The sequence below is a fragment of the Blennius ocellaris genome (assembly GCF_963422515.1).
Source record: "Blennius ocellaris genome assembly, chromosome: 3".
NCBI lineage: Eukaryota > Metazoa > Chordata > Actinopteri > Blenniiformes > Blenniidae > Blennius > Blennius ocellaris.
In genome coordinates this window covers 14443779-14461345 of record NC_137652.1, presented here as the reverse complement: position 1 = coordinate 14461345, position 17567 = coordinate 14443779, and the positions used below count along the sequence as shown (strand labels likewise).

The following is a 17567-nucleotide window of genomic DNA, read 5'->3' as shown; positions in this document are numbered from 1 at the left end:
AACAATTATATATTGATGAAAGTAATTGACGTAACTCTGGCATTTTGAAGGGCAGTGCAAAGCCTCACAAGTGAAACCTTAAAAACTATTTTAAGATACCAACACAGCAGTAATCTTAGCAGCAGTGAAGCGCACGCACAGCGAAGCTGTATTATGTTCTCAATTGTGAGAGGATTAATTTTTGCATCAATTTATGCCCACAGCTTTTGCTTGACAAATCCAGTAAACAAAATTCTCCAGGTTTTCAGCTTTTCAAATAAAAACAAAAAAATTATGTTTCAGCAAAATGTCACTTTAGCTTGTATAACATCGGAAACTCATTTTAGGTAATTACAGTGTTCCCTCCGCCTGTCATGATTTTGAAATGGGTGTCATTCATATGGGCTCACATTTGATAGCATGAACTACTAAAAATACATTTAGAAAAAGTCTACATATTGGAAAAATTTATAATCTTGTTTCCATTTATTTAATCTCCTTGTCATTCATTTAATGTCCTCATCTTTGAAATTGGTGAGCTTTCTCTCTGGCTGATTTTGTACATTGGAAGTGGACGTTCTGAAGTGAACTGTGCAATCTCAAGATGTGATATGTAAAGACTTTAGGTAGGTGAGAAAAAGTGCTTAAAAATAGATATGTTAGCTATTTTTGTCAATTCAAAACATGCAACCTGCACAAAAGAAGAGAAATCCGTTAGATCAACATGGGTGTGACTATCATTTGTCTCATTTTGCGTCATTATTTAAATCCCTCTGTCTTCTATACTGGCTTAATCCACGTTGGTGCCAGGGGCTGGAGTGAATACCAGCTGGCAATCGCAAAAGACAGGGTGGTTTAGAGTCGCCAATCAACTTCAAACACGTTTTCTGACTATGGGAGGAAAACTCTGTATCCTGAAATAACCCACACGCACATAAGGAGAGCATGTAAAAGTAAATATTAAAAAAAATAAAAAATTACAGGGATATTCTGGAGTTGGGGTGAGAGTGACATTACTATACTGCTCCTTTCGGTGGTCAGCAAAGGTATTCATTTGGTCTCCAGGGATGATTTGGCTCAAGTTTTGAGGCAGATGCCCTTCATGGTGAGGTCTGAGCAGTTTAAGGATTAAGGCCCTTCCTCAAGGATGTAGTAGCTGTAGCTACATGGACCAAAATTAACCCGATTAACTGCTGACCCGATTAAATTTGCACCATATAAACACTTCAATCTGATCATGTTTGCACAATCCAAGTGAGATTTTGATCGGATCAGAGGAGGTGGTGCAGTCCGGGTTTTGATCGGATCATGGTCCATGTAAACAGTTTATTTCAGTTTATTCCCTACAGTCAGAAATTTGTACTGATGTATGTGACGTCAGTTTACCGAACGTCATGACGTGACCACGTACACACGTCAGTGTTTTTGAAAAAGCACTAGCGCGTGGGAGTAGGTGGGACATGCAGAAGCATAATCTGTGCGACTAAAGTGACTCTTCTCTTCCTGATTATACTTTGACCAAGAGAAGAAATGTTTGAAGTCGCAGTTTCGAAAATAATGGAGAAAAAAAAGCCCCACAAGCATAATAACTCTGGCGGCCTTCCAGGTAAAACCTGTAGTGGGATTCTGTGCACATGTCACAGACCACAGACATCACAGTGCAAAGCATTGTGGGATTGATCCACTGAAATTAATCAGGACACATCTTGGTGCACATAAACTGGCACAATTGGTCGCGATGCAGCAAAAGTAAAATTTTGTATTATTTGTGAAATTGTGGCTAATTTCATAACAAAAAAATACACACATACATGCACTCAAGAGCAAAAATGACTTCCTCAATTTCAGGGCTGAAACACTGATTAGTGGTGGTCGAAAATCTATCACTTGGAACACTTCCATTAACAAATAGATTTCTAGCATTTCAAGGATCTTAAATGCTTCTTGCAAAACAATGTAATATTCATCTTGGTAGCCATTACAAAGCTTGAATATGTAATCAATGAAACGATGACATAGCGATGAAAGTAATCGATGGAACTCTTCCATTTTGAAGAGCAGTGAAAAGCCTCAGAAGGTAAACCTTACAAGTTATTTTAAGATACCAACACAGCAGCAATCTTAGTAGCGGTGAAGCAAACATCACAGTGCAAAGCACTGAAATTAACCAGGACACATCTTAGTGCACATAAACTGGCGGAATATTCAGCTTATTTTATTCAGTGCTATGTAAATGGCCCAATCTGATCTTTTAATCAGAAAGAATTTAATCTGATTGACAAAGGTCTCCCTGTGAGGTGTTAGCTTTACTTGGATATGCTGATGTTGGTGATAGATTGGGGATCCATCTAAAGGCAGTTCTCATAAATATGAGTCATAAAAAAGTCATAAATATTCCATGTTTGATAAAGATGTATTTTAAAATAGATAAAATTAGCAAAACAGCAAAAAACTTAGAAGGAAAAAATAACACATCTAAAATTCACATTTCCAATAAGTATATAAGCAATAAGTTTCCAGCTGATGAGGTAAGCCTCCACTACTGTATATTCAGGTCAGCCTAAATGGTAGAACACACTGCAATGTGAAAAGTTTGAGAATCCTCACTTAATGTCAACCAAGATGAGCTCGACAAAATAGGGTCTGGAAGCATGATGGAGGCATGAACTGTATATAAAGAGGTATTTGCTGCAGCTGATCACAGCTGATTACAGACACACTCATTATGTCAGCAATGGAAAAATACATCTTGGAGGAGAGGCTCGCTGCAACATGACTGAGTTTTAACAGTAAATCAAAAGTCGACATTTATTTGGCTTTAGTACTGAATGTGTTGATGAATTTGTCACATGATGCACCATCACAGATAGTTTTGAGTACATTCATAGCAACCCACCAGTTTACAAATACTTGCTGGGTGGTATGACGGTGACATCCAAGGATTGGCTGTACAATAAATATACGGAAAGTAGTAGAAAATATTTTCTCGTGTGACCTGTGTGACCTGTGTGACCTGTGGAGATTCAAATATCTTGATATGTTTTTGCAGTGATCATGTAACCACACAGACGCCTGCACACGCAAGCATCTCATTGGTACATTTAATCCAATTTGCACAACTTCTGCACGACAAGTTAGAGCACATAATTCACGTTGTCCTCACCAAGCATGCTTGTTATGACACGATGGTTCAAACAGATAAAGCTATTGGACAACTTGGCCTGGGAAGTGACGACAGGGTGTCACATGGTTTTTCTATGGGGGGGGGGGGGGGGGGTTCAGTGTATATTTACCCAAGGACAAAGCCAAGGCTGACTGGAAACTAAAGAAAGGAAAAATGTTAATATGCTGCTGCTCTGGGCAGCGTCGTGAGGCTTCTGTTCTGTTTCCATTGCCAAAACTGACAGCAGATTGCAAGGCAAATGTCACATCCTGTATTTTTCAGTTTAACAGCCTTACCAGCCTTCAAGTTAGAGTTGAAAGCGTTGAATTCAGAGGTCTGAGATAATCTCAATGAAGTGCACAGCTCCCTCTAACCTTCATGACTTTCTTGATACGCATGATCGAACAGGTCAAAACTTCCAAGTGCAAAATCTTTCTTAATTTCTGTTTTAGGGATTCATTTGGACACACTCCTTTGTGCTTTATTTGTGTTTGGCATGATAATTCAAGCCCTGCAAAAGTAATTCAAATATTTGAAGCTTTTCCCAAATATATCCGCACGCCAATCTGCTGCTTTGATGTACACTTTTCTCCCTCAGCATAAAAGCTACCCTTTCTGAATGATACTGACATCTGAAGACCATGATGGGGCAGAACAAAGCAGTGGGCATGGCAGTGAGTGACAGGACTTGGCAAAGAAAGCTGGATCTTCTGCAGTGATCACACTCTTATCCCTTGTGCTTAGCATATTGGAAATGGGCACACTGCCCAGAACAAAATATTGGACAAATTATGCCGCTGAGTATGTGCGTGTGTGTGTGTGTGTGTGTGTGTGTGTGTGTGTGTGTGTGTGTGTGTGTGTGTGTGTGTGTGTGTGTGTGTGCGTGTGCGTAGCGTACTCCTACATCAGAGAGGGATGAGGCACGCAGCACGACTTGTGTTTGTTTGTGCGAGTGAGTGTACAAGCATATGGGTTAAGTGTAAGTATACTCCACACACCTACAAGTACAATGGCTTGGGAAAGCACAATAATCTTCACTTAAGAAAAATCTAAAAAAAAAGAAATAAATAACATTCATCTTCATGACACGCTCCCTCCGTCAGCAAACAATGCAGCGACAGACATGCAAAATGGGGCTTTGACAATGCCGACAATAACGACAGTAATTTTTTTCAGCTAGTTGCAGAAAAAAGCAAATGACGTGATGGTTTTGTAGGAAAATTCTACTTTCCTACAAAACCACGGCTGCAGGAAAAGAATGACAGAAAGCTCTTCAACAACAAGCATCCAAACAACCGCGACTATTTAAATTACAAAAAAAAAAAAAGTCACATGCACACAATTAGTTGAATGAACATCTTTCCCCTCACAAGTCAGCGTCAGAAATTACAGAAGTACCATAGAACAAATGCACTTTTTCAGTCCTTTCATGGAAAAAATTGTAAAAACTTTCTAAAACTTTGTGGTCCTGTGACTGGGGGGGCCACGAAACTGCATGTTTTGAAGTACCGTGGCTCCAGCACACCTTTACTGCAAAACTTGGGCTTCTTATCACTCTTTCAACAGAGCTTGAAAAAAGAGACGGTGATTAGATTACGTTGTGCCGTAGTGGAAGAATGTGAACCACGCAGGATGTCGGCTGTTCAGTGCAACACTGCAATAAAAGGTTCACTTCACTGAAAAAGTTGACCTCACGTATTTCGTTAGTGATAACTTAAGGCCATTCTCCTCCATGTTTTAGACGTCTGCCTGCTCCGACACACCTCGATCTAATGATCACAGTTTGAGGGAATCGATAAAAAGAGCCTCTCCAGAAGCAACAGACCTCCAGATCATACAGAACAGTTGAACATACAGAACATACAGAACAGTTAATGAAAGGGGAACCCATTCCTAAATTGCAAGGGTCTTCAATAGTGCATTATATCATAGCATTGCAACTTGTGACTTTTTTCATTCTCAGCCATTTGTTCCTGCGGTCATTGTTAACTGTGTTGCCCACACTTTCTGCCCACATTCAGTGAAGCAGACTAAAAAAACAACAACAATGTATTGATGCACTCATGAACATAGCTACTACAATTCTTCCTCTCATTTTTTTAACATCTGCTGTAACCACCAGCAACCACCGAGACTGTTGGAAGGTGGTCAATAGTAACCATGGAAACCAGTAGATCAGCGACATCGGCTCAGTCACATCTCCGCCACACTTCTTTCCTGTTTACTTGTGACGTCACCCTCTCCACCACACAGCCCGTTTCGGCAATAAGCGCTTTACAGCACAAATCCAATGTTAAAGTTGCTGTCGACACCGTTTCACTTTTTCTCATTTTGACTGCAGCTGCACCGTGACTTGTGTCCCGGAGTCGGACACATCTTGTCAATCAGATAATAGACAACTTACCCACATCCCTGCAATACATAGTAAGCACACCCTCACTGTACTGGCTTATACTAAAAATCTTACCGAGAATAATCAGACCATTCATTCACATTTGAATCACAATTTGATACATTTTCCACCTGTTTTTTTTTTAAGTTTGTTATTACCTCTGATAAGACAAAACATGAAGTGACGCAATCAGTTCACTTTGGGGGTTTTGGAAAAATATTAGAAGACTCAGCTAACTCAGTTCAACCTCAGCATCATTTATTAGATCAGTGTATAGACCATTTATGTATATGTGAAATATACAGTATGTGACATGAACACATGATAGATGCATACAGTCCTCCTCCCTTCTGTCTGGTGTGAAAGTTGATCTGGGCCGAACAGAGATCCACATATCGTAATAGCCACTTAAATGGGGTCTCCTGTAGCCCACAGCTGCTGCCCACTTCTAATCTATGCAGCCCCCCCCCCAACCGCCACCCACCCAACCCCTCTTCCCCAGCCTCGAGTCCTTTCAGCCCGTCCTGCTGCTGGTGGTTGGTCTTCCTCCCTGAGGGTACAAAGGGCTGTTAGGCCACCATTAGTCCTGCTAATGGGCCTGACAACTGCACCACATCCTCAGCATTTAGACCTCCTCTGTCTGAGATATGGATATCGACCACTTCAAGGGAGCTGGAGAGTACAGGCTGGGAGGCTGGAGTCGATTTAATGTGTATATCAAAGTATGAATGTGATGCACATAGACACACACACACACAAACAAGCTCAGACATGATACTCAGCGTAAGCACAGTACTACAGTACAAGCACTAATTAACTAGTGATTTTCCTCTTAATATGTGTGTTAGCTCCTGCTTTTAGTTGGATACGACGTCCATTGTGTAGGAGTGTGGGTGTGTGTCTCAGCATGCACTTTACATTCAAGCCTTTATGTTCACATCAAATTATCCCCTGTTTCCCCTCCTGCCAGACGGCCCGCTTTCAGTCGTCCCGGATGGTGTCGATATTCATGTATGAAATTCAGATACAATTAACTTCTGAAGAAAGATTTCAGTCATAAAAACTATTGAGCTCAGCAAAGTGATTGAATGGCTTCTAATCCACACAGTGAACTCTGCCAAACATTTAGTCCATGAAACTGTCAGTGAGCAGAACTGAAGTTTGATTTGAACAAGCTCTGGTCATCGTTAGCAGGAAATTTACATTTCATAATAGATCTGAGGGTCTTTACTTTTAAATTGTACCAGGTCTATGCCCCAGTTTGAGGAGTGAAGCTAGTTTGAGTCCAGTTTTGAAGTCTATGGAAGGGAATGTTTTTTTGATTGGAGCTGAAAGACTTACAATAGTTTTATGAGGTAATAAGACAAATGTGTTTTGGTTGAAACTCGCAGGGTTTTGTTTCTTTATGCAAATTTAAACTGAGTAGAAAGTATGTAAATTGTGGATGCTTGGTTTGGGATACTTTGATATTTCATTTAATTTTGCTATTGTTCAGACATTTCAACCAACAATAACGACTTGATCATTCTGATTATTACAAATGGTTGCGAGATTGTGCCAAAGATAATAAATCATTTTTGCCTTCAAATATGTATAATTGCTCTTTTTCTTCATCAAATAAAATTTTAGACTGGAAACACTGAATTACTCAAGTGTGGCTTTGGGAAATATGATGATGTAGTTACTGATATAAATTAATGCGTAAAACAATTAATCCAGACAATATTGGGAAAAATAATCAATGTTCAAATAAAAGAATGCTCTGGGACATAATGGCAATTCACTTGCAAATGGAAGATAAACCTCGGGTGAGAAGTGGACACAAACATCATATTACTGCCTCAGGAAAAGTACTGTGTCTTTCCCTGCACTTTAAACAGCTCTGGAAAGGGAGCAATTATCAAATGGCTCAGTCTAAATGTCACAGAGATACAGATGAGTGGAAATCTCCAACATACAGTTCAATAAGTCCAGTTCAATGAAGGCAGAGCTGGCAGAGATAGCCTGGAGTCTTGTCCTGAAAATGACAGTATCTAGACAAACTCCATCATAGATGGGCATTTTATCATTGCATCTTTAATTTATTGCAGCCTTACAGGAAGAGCACAGGACCTGTAGGGATGGAAACTCCAAAGCCTGGAAGATATATTGCTGCACTCTATAAACTGAACAATACAATTTGAGCAGGAAATCCACTGTCTGCATTTCATGAATGATGAGAAATCAAGGAGGGCAGGATATCCTGGCACAATGCGCAGCAAACTACTTGTACTGTCAATTAATTCAATGGAAGCTGAGACAGACTGGCAGACAGTGCCCCGGCATAGTGAGCTCTGCCTGCCTCAATTGATTAATTTCACGCGCCCACCACTGAGGAAAGCCTCCAAGGAAGCTTTACCAGTGCTTTGGCATGTCAGTCACAGTGTACAAAATATAGGCAAATTGATGAACTGACATGCAAATGTGACTGAATATTGTAATCCAAGTACTCACCCCCTTTGAGGTAGCTCACATTCAATATGGGACTGGTTATTGCAGCCTTATGACCATATCAATGAAAATCCAAACGCAAAAAATACATCCACAATAACTTCGGCTATTTGTGCTGCCATTTATAAAAGGCGAAATGTCTACTGCCAAGGATTCCACTAAAACCCTCTAATATTGTTGACACTGTGGAAGACATCCCTTCATCATCTCAGACGTCAGGCTGCAGAAGACAATGTTACACATAAGTAACCAGGATTTCAAAAAATTAGGATTACTTTGAATCTGTCCATCATCAGTTTGTTAAATTAGCCAAGTTGATAAAGTTCTATCTATTATCTCAGCTCGCTCAACTGTTTTTTATACCAATATTGGTTCACCGTCATTCTCACATATAGTATTAAAAGATATCTTGCAACACCTCCCAATAAGAGCGCAGTCCTATCTACCTTGACTTGTAATTTCAATAAAAGGTAGATTTTATGGCAACAGCGTTGAATTTTATCATGTTCCAGTGTACGAGGTGTACATAGTGAAGTTATATGTTAACTTTAACATATACAATGAATATGTGTGGATCCAGCACAGAGTCCTGTGAAGATGTATAGGTCTTCTCCAAACAAATTATTATATATGTAACAATAATCAAATATTTTAGATAATGAACACAGAAAGACAACCACGCAGACACTCATATTAAGGTCGACTGTCAAATTAGAAATACTTATTCACCCAACTAATTCACAGGTCTTTGACCTGTGGGAGGAAACTGAAGTACGCAGAGAAAACCAACACAGTGGCCTTGCGAATAACTACATAATCATGCAGCCTGTTTCTTTTGTCATTATATATTGCAAAATGTTAAATCTTACCTGCATTTGTCTAGTTTCATTTTATAATATAATGCCATTAATGTTAGATCAGGGGTGTCAAACACTAACGTGGGCCAGACCTGTATTATAGTGCCATAATAACATTAAAACTGAAACTTTTAAGTTTTTATGGGTTGTGGTGTGAAGTATAACTGATGAAAATATCTAGATCGTTGCAAAACCCAAGCATTACTCGCAAAAATGACAACAATCTCAACCTAAAGTCAATTTCAATAAAACATTCCGGTGCGAAATACAGTGCAATGTAAAAAAAAAAAAAAAAACCCAACCTGGCTGTTGCATTAAGGATGTTTATACAAACTTAACCTGACAGCATGGCTTTAACGCTTATTTGCAATAAACACAGCAACTGTCTTTCAGGGCTTTCATATTCTTGAGTTGTGTCCACTATTCTCAAGAGATGTATTTTTTGAAACAGCTTTCTTTGAAGATTTTACAATGGGCTTGGTGGTTTGGCAGGTCAGATTGGAGGTCAGGTTCTTGCGGGCCTTGTGTTTGACACCCCTGCATTAGACACAACATTAGCTGGGATGATATTTGTCCACCAAATATTTACATATTCTGACAATTACTCAGCGTGTAAATAGGTCAGGAACTGTCAGAGAAGCATGAGAAATTGACATCGATTTATTTATAAAAAAAATTTAATCTAACCTTTTCATCTGGCTTGTTTTCTATAAAATGCTATGGTGTTATGTTTTTCCTGAGTACTTTCCGTGGTGAACGGTTTGTTTGGAGGCAAATCTAGACTGGAAGAGTAATACAACTTGTGTTGTTTTGTTTGTTTGTTTTTCCTTGTAACAACGTGTGTTGTGTATAATTTGTGATCGCATGTCGTGAAGCGTCCTCACCTGCAGCCTCCTCCTGCGGATGATCCCAGAGTCATCCATGGCGCGTGTCCGGGTCACACCTGCCGGAGCGTCTCGTGCCTTCAGTGGTTTGAGAGAGTGAGGAAAAAAAAAAAACCCACCTAACTATCGCGTGTTTTTCTGCTTTACAATTAACTATCCCGATAAATCCCTAACTTCACTCTGCCTTACAAGCCCAGACCTCCGCTGTGTGAGCAGAGTGGAAGAAGCGGACTCCAGCACACGCCTCATGCTGGGGATTGATGGTGGGAACTCGTGAACTGAAGAAACCCCCCCTTAAGAGGCCAGACCGTCAGACCTCAGGTTATCGCGCCACAGATTAGATAAAGCCGACAAGTTTGCACACATCTCTCCCTCCTCCTCCTCTTCCTCCTCCTCCTCTTCTTCCTCCCAGAAACGACTAACAACGATCTCCTAAACCTGTGAGCAGCTCGATGCACCAGTAACAGCCGAAATAAATCACCTCCACTACTGTCATCATTTGTTAAAACGATTCGGCGACTCAGTGCAGCTCGGAAACCGGAATCCTCCGCATGCCTCCCGGAGTGCACGAGCAGCCAGACCGCATACAGCCGAGGCTACGAGCCGTGAACGCACCGCCGCATGTCCGGGACACGGTCCTTCCCTCAGCGCGAGCACGCCGCACACCGACCGACAGATCGCCGCTGAATGGCACGTCCACCCGCTGCCGTTTCTAAAAAAAAAAAAAAAAAAAAAAAAAGGCACGACCGAGGAGGATCTGCAGCGACTCTACTCCGGTGAAAAATACAAACACATAATCGGTTGGCGAGTGAAAGAGGGAGGGAGGGAGGGAGGGCCACTTCTCCGGTCGTTATTCGTCCCGCAGGGTCAGTCCGTTTTCGGTCACCGGGTGCAAGATGCGATCGGCGTGTTCTCCGCGGGTGTATCGCCGCTTTTCTGGTGGGGGGGGGGGGGGGGGAAGAAAAAAAGAAGCGATCAGCGGCTGTTCTACTATACTGGATCCATCCTCGGCTCCTGCCACCCACCACTTCCTACTACCAGATGAGGGTTAACCCCTCCGCCACCGGAGGCTGCGAGCAACACCGAGACCGTGCCAACTGGCGGGGCTTCACACCTCCATCACTTTGTCCTGGGATCGTTAGGTGGAGATCCGAAGAGGAGGGATGAAGATGAGAGCAGGAATCCTGAATTCACTAGTGTCCCACCATCCTTTTTATTGGATCTGTTTTTTTATTTTGCTGTGAAGCTCCAGATATTATTTTTATGATGATTATGATTATGATTATGATTATTATAGACAATACTGAAGATTTATGACGCAAAGTAATGCTCTTAATCCATTTAACACCACAGCCTGAGCCCAGCAGCATCTTTCCATGACCCTGATTGATAGAAATTCACAGACAGTCACTTGATTATTCTTATATTTTATCTTTATTTTTCACTTTGGTTTGAAGCCTTGGCAGACATACAGCAGTGGCTCGTCAACTCATCCTTACTATTAAAAAAAAAAGAAGAAAACTTGTGTCAAAGATTGTCACCAAAAAAAAAAAAAAAAAAAAAACTATTAAACTTGACCGTTACAATGTGTTCCTTGGGGATATTGAGCTCAACCTTGATGAGGAGTTCAAGTATCTCGGGGTCACTCTGGATTCAACACTCTCCTTTAAAAATCACGTTAACCTCACTGCTAATACAAGAGGAGGTCAGTTTTGGAGCAGCCTGCTGGCAGATATAAGAGAATGCCTGACTTACATCTGTTTAAAAAAAACAACTTAAACATTATATTAAAATAAATAAGTCCTGCACTCATTATATGTAAATGTATTTTTTTCTATAGTTGTTATATTGTGTTATATAATCTTCTATACATTGTATTGCTTGTGTGACCTGCCTCGCTACTACAGATGTAAATGAGCAGTTTTGCTAGGATCTGGCACATTTACAATTTGTGTACAATTTGTACTTGTATATGACTGTTCATTAATATGCATTGTCCTGATGAAATAGATAAATAAAATGAAATAAATAAATATTAAAGTGCATCACCGCAAAGGAAGAGCCGCATAGTTTTGTAGTGATTAACACTCTCGCCTTATGCTTCTGAAAGTCCCCCTTTTGAGGCAAAGTTGGATTCCCGGCCTTTTCTGTAAGGAGTTTGCATGTTCCTCCCTGCATTGTTTTTGTCTAAAATTTAGAAAGTAAAATTACGACTTATATATTCCAATCCTCATTAATATCCTAAATAATTCCAACCCTTCTTTTAAACTAACTTGACATCCTCAAACTACCAACAACTTTCACAATTATGTTTGCCAGCAGTTATTAAGTTACTTTTAAGATTCACGAGTCAGTGGTTCTAGTGTATGAGGCACAAAAACATGCCCATGAGTCAACACATCCAGCTGTCATGTTCCAGTGCTATTCCAATTTAAAAAAAGGCAGTGAGCTTTATGCATTATTCAACATTCACACCTGTCACGCATGGGATTCATTGCCACAGAACATTTCACAGCTCTTCACCCTTTAGTTATCCACATTCCTGATCAACATACCAATGAATGAATGCTGGGATGGAAATTCCCACCACTGTGCTTTTAAAGGGAGACACATTTTGGGATGCAGCCAGATGAACTGAAACCACATGTTTTCTGTTTGCTTAATATTCATATCTTGTGGACTGTTCTGTTCCCGCTGAGTCTGTAAACACGTGGAGTCGCCGTCAATGGAAAGGCTGCACACTCTGATCGACACAAAGGAAATCAGTGCTGCGCCACACAGGAGTAATCACTGACTGGAAGGCAGATTTAAAGGGTAAAGTCCGTGTTTCTGTTCACACAAAGTTTCTGAGTGATTTTACGCTGTTAAACATTCTCACACGAAACAATGCCAGACAAGGAGGAATGGTCAAAGGTGGCCAGTTGAGAGAGAAACTCCTGAGACCCTGCAGCTAGTCCACCTCCTGGGTGTGTGTGTGTGTGTGTGTGGGGGGGGGGGGGGGGGGGGGGGGGGGGGGGCGACCACAATTCAGTGGTTAACTTGTTCTCCTTGTGCTTTGGCTTCCTCCAACATGAAGAAATGCATGTTAGGTTACTTGGTGAATTTGTTTGTTGTTGTTTTTTGTGTTTTTTTACAGTTTTCTTTAAGTTCATGTGAAATGTGATCAGGCTCTCTTGCCACACAATGACAAAATACCCAGTTTAAGTCCGGGGGGGGGGGCTTCCTGTGTGGATTCTGCATGTGGTCCCAGTGCAAGTGTGGCCACTGTCTGGGTCATGAAGTTTCCTCTTCAAGTCTACAAACATATGTTAGAGTTACTCTGAAATTCCCTGTATTGATCTGATATTTGCTTTCAACCATGCCCCACAACAGCCGAGAGCAGCTCCAGCAACTTATTGTTTCGACCAGAATATCATGGTACATGTTGCCCCAAATGAATAATGCTGCTTGTTTTCATACTGCTCACCAATGGATTCAATTGAGAGCAGAGCTGCCATAGACTGCTGTTCACTTACTTTCTATTTTAGATATAAGGGAGAGAAAGGAAAACTTGAACTTAAAAAATTAAGTACATGAAGAATGCATATTAGCCAAATAAATTGCACATAACCCTGTTGCATTTTTTTGTTGAAAGAATACTGTTAGGATTGGACATGGTCATATTGCCCTTAGCCTGCTTCCTACACCCTTTCGCAATAGTGATTAAAAACACACAATTATAGCTCCTATATTTATAGAGAACATTTGCAGTGATTGTCTTTCATCCAAAACCAATGGTTGCTTTGTATTGAAAAGTGTTATTTTTAGGAAATATCATCACAGATAATAAGCAGAGCCGGTGTATCAACAATCAAAATGTGCTAATCCACATCACCTAACACTCCTCCTTCAACCTTCCACTCCTGTCTGTTTTCTGCAGGCATGACACATTTAATTAGCACATTTCAAAATCCAATTTGGTCCGTGTTGGTTTTGTAGGCCAGGGCAGCCCTGCAATGAGCTCATACTAAGAATCATAAAAATCAGTGGCATATTACCGAGGACCATATCTTTCACAAAGAGAACGAAAAAGTGAAAATATCTTTTTCATGTAAATGTGCTTTAAGTGTCAGCAGGTGAAGAATGATGTTTTGGGGAATGACCCAGTTACCGGCTCGCCTGACGTCTCCACCGCATTCAGCTTATGCAGCTTTTTTTTTTTTCTCCCCTCATTAATATTAAATAATGAATGAAGGCACATGAATTTTACATCTTTTTCTTCATTAGTTGCTGTGAGATTTGAGGAGGGGAGGACGTGGCGGCTGACTGAAGCTCGTAAAACGCACCGTTATAACAGGCGGAAACCTTTTTTTTTTTTTTTTCTCATTCGCTCTGCTCAAATGATGTCATAGTTTTATGAAAAGATGCCCCGGGGGAGGTCACGCTGGGTCGGCTCCCTGCAGCCAACAGCTTGGCAGGGCTGGGATTTGAAATATGCCTGCCACTCGTGTGAATCCATTTCCCGTCCCGGTAAGCCAGTCTCACAAGAGCCACGTCAGCTCACATCTCTTCATAGACTGCAAGTGCCTCCCCCTGCATTCACATCCACTCTGCGTACGTGTGAGAGCGGCCAATACAAACTGGAACATGCAGACAACTGATTGTACTGGGGGTTTTTTTTGTTTTTGTTTTTTAATGCGGATGCTTATAGGATATATCATGTTTACTCCAGTTTAAAATCCCTGCAATGAATACTGCAATGAATAAAATTGATAAGGGGCTGTTTTCTGTGTGTAATTATTGTAAGCTTGTATTTGATTTCAACTACTCCTTTATGAGAAAACAGTCCATTAATCATTCTCATGTGATGAGTAACAGTTATTTGGGAGTAAAACCATGAAAAATAGAAATTTTCCTCAAAGAGTCAAAAAGATTTACAAACATGGAAGAGGGAAAAAATCCAAATACGGAAAAATATTTACGACCCTCAGGGTATCAACAGAGCTGTATCCGCAAGAACGTGGTTAATTGATAGGACTTCTGCATTGACATGCCACAACATGAGTTACACGTTTCAGCAGAATTAGATCACATTTCTCCTTCAGAGCTTCCGTTTCTACTTTGTGCCATTCAACAAGGTGCTGGAAACATCCCTCAGAGATTTGGCTCCACATTAGCACGGCAGCATCGCAGAGTTGCTGCAGACTTGAGCTTCACATCAAGTGCAACAATCCTGTGCGTCTCAAAAGGGCTCTGCTGCTGGATTGAGATCTGTTAACCGTGGCAGTAATCTTAGGTACAAGGAACTTACTCTCAAGGTCAAGATACTAGTTTGGGATGGTTGGAGTTTTTGTTGTTTTTTTTTTTTTTTTATTAAACACAGTGTTTGTGAAGAGTTGAACATAAAAAAGCAAGAACACTCAGGTAGGCTGTGGTGTTTTTATCAAGTCTCAGTTGGTACAAAGAAGCCCAAAGCGTGCCAAGAAAATCTTCCCACGTTATCACACCACCAGCAGCCTGCGAGAGCCACTGAGACATGGCAATGTGGATGCACGCTTTCATGGTGGCCATAGAAATAGAAAAATATGATACCATGCAAGGTTGGGTCCCCCCCCCCCACGTGTATAGTGTGATTTTGGTTAGCTTATGTGAACTGTGTAGTTGACAATGACACTGCTGGAGCCTGTTTTCTTCAAGATTTAACATTAGTATTCAGAGATGTTAATGTATTTAATTATATTGTGTGGTTATGCGAGACGTGCTAAAGAATTTCAGGATTCCAGAATATTTTGACATTTTCTGCCCATTTTTTAATGGTTGTGCAAAGCAAATCTTACCAGATCAGTCTGGCATCTACACACACACAATGTGTTTATAGTACCGGGTAACATAAAACACCTTTTTATCCCATTGGGCTCAGTCTGGAGTTTAGTAGATTACGCTGGCCATGTCATTAAAGCACAGTCAGTGTATGTAGCTTGTATCTTGGTGGACAGAAATAGGCTCTGGCTGTCTCCTTTACTCTGACAGTGGAACTCGTGACCTTTTGACATTTCAAAATGACACAAGACTAGATTTATACATCTATCGCAACGGCTGCAGATTATATTTCAATTCCCTGCAGCTGATACTGAGGTGAACAATGTCGCATGTCACATTAGCTTTGCAGCATCAAAGCAGAGAATTAGACTAACTCCTATAATCCTCTGGCATCCCCCTTTCACAAGCACAGGATAAATTGATTGAGGGTCTAATTGCTTTCACTTTACATCGTATAATGTGTTGACATTTCAAGTAAACTGACCTACAAAATACGAAGATAGAAGTGCATTTATTCAAAAACTATTTTGAACAACACACGACAAACCCTCATCAAATCTTCAGGAAAGTAATATCTTATTTGATATCAAATAGGTAGAGGTACTGCAAACATTAACTGAAATGTCAGTGATGTGTTCTTAGACCTCGATTCTTTAAAAAGCCACAGCAGCTCTCACCCTCTTCTCATTTGGAGCTCTCGTCTCCCTGGAAGTGGGTCACACAACTTACAAGCTGGGTTAAAAGCCTCGTCTGGGAAGAGGAGCTTCTCTAAATAAAACACAATCTACAGTCTCTGGGTGAATTATCATACATATACAAACCTACAAAGATGGAAAGAAGAGATGATGTATATGCAGCTTGAATACTTGATTGGTAAAGAGGATTGTTTCTTTTTCTTCTGCTCCTGCAATGAAATATTGAAAGTCTTTATCATCCACCTTATGGGATTTTGTCTAAAAAAACTGTCACAACATGAAAAAAAAAAACATATTGATAAAACATGTCTGAACAACTGTGTTTGCAGAAGATAAAGGTCATAAGTCAGCATCATGTATCACATCACATCAATCTGTTGCAAAACAAAAAGAAAAAACTAAAAAGAATACACCTCAAACTTTCATTGGTTTTGCCTTGAGAAACATTCAGTAGAAAAGACTTCAAAACAAACGTTCAAAACATCCATCCCAGGGAATTATTTCATTATTATTGCACAGTGAACAAGGATGCTTGCTAATGATGATAAATTCATCACACATCTGAGATGCTTTTGTTGTTTCCGTATGAGACCGTGCTGAATATTTTTCTTAACGTTAACCTCCCTTCATTGCTTTAACAAAGATACATCATCATATAAATTCCAGAACATTTTAGCCTCGGGTTCCTTCATTCTCCCTCCGTCATGAATGATACCACACACACACAGACAATCATGCACACGACTATGGGCAACTGACAGTGACCACTTGACTTAAAGAAGTATGAACTTGAAAACTCTTCGCAGGAAGGCACTGAAGCACATAATTATCACTGTGAATTCCTGTTGAAAGAGTTCCCAAAATCTGTTTTCATGTACTTTGCAAGACCTTTAGCCTGTAGTAAATACAGTTGATAGCAGAAAATCAATTTGGAGATCTCACTGGATCAGTTTTGGTAGTACAGTACTCATATTATTATATCAGCTGGTTGCAATGTTGTTCAAACATCTCAAAGGGGCAAATCATTGTGCAGAATGACTCCTCAGTCATCAGTGAATATTAATCCCACTATGGTCTGATCATGGTCTCCTGCAGTGTACAGAAAGGTGTTCCATGTCGGAATAGCATTTAGATTACAGGCCAAGACTAAAGATAATCTAATGAAAGACCATTCAAAGCGTCACAATGCCTTCCTGGTCAATAACAAGATAAGCAACATCCATCTGAACACTTCTGACACTCACATTTGATAGTGAGTATCAAATGTGAGCACACAATACCCTGTGAAATCATTGTGTACTTACACCT

The 17567-nt window shown here is 40.4% G+C and overlaps 1 protein-coding gene across 1 annotated transcript in view; it reads right to left on the bottom strand.

Moving 5' to 3' along the window:
- mast1a (microtubule associated serine/threonine kinase 1a) overlaps positions 1 to 9804 on the bottom strand; it is a gene marked incomplete at its 5' end in the record, with an annotated part of 91529 nt that extends 81725 nt beyond the window's left edge. Inside the window, one exon of the mRNA XM_080520216.1 lies at positions 9766 to 9804. Coding sequence (XP_080376342.1) covers positions 9766 to 9804 — 39 coding nt within the window. The remainder of the gene's footprint in view (positions 1 to 9765) is intronic.
- Between the last annotated feature and the right edge of the window lie 7763 nt (positions 9805 to 17567).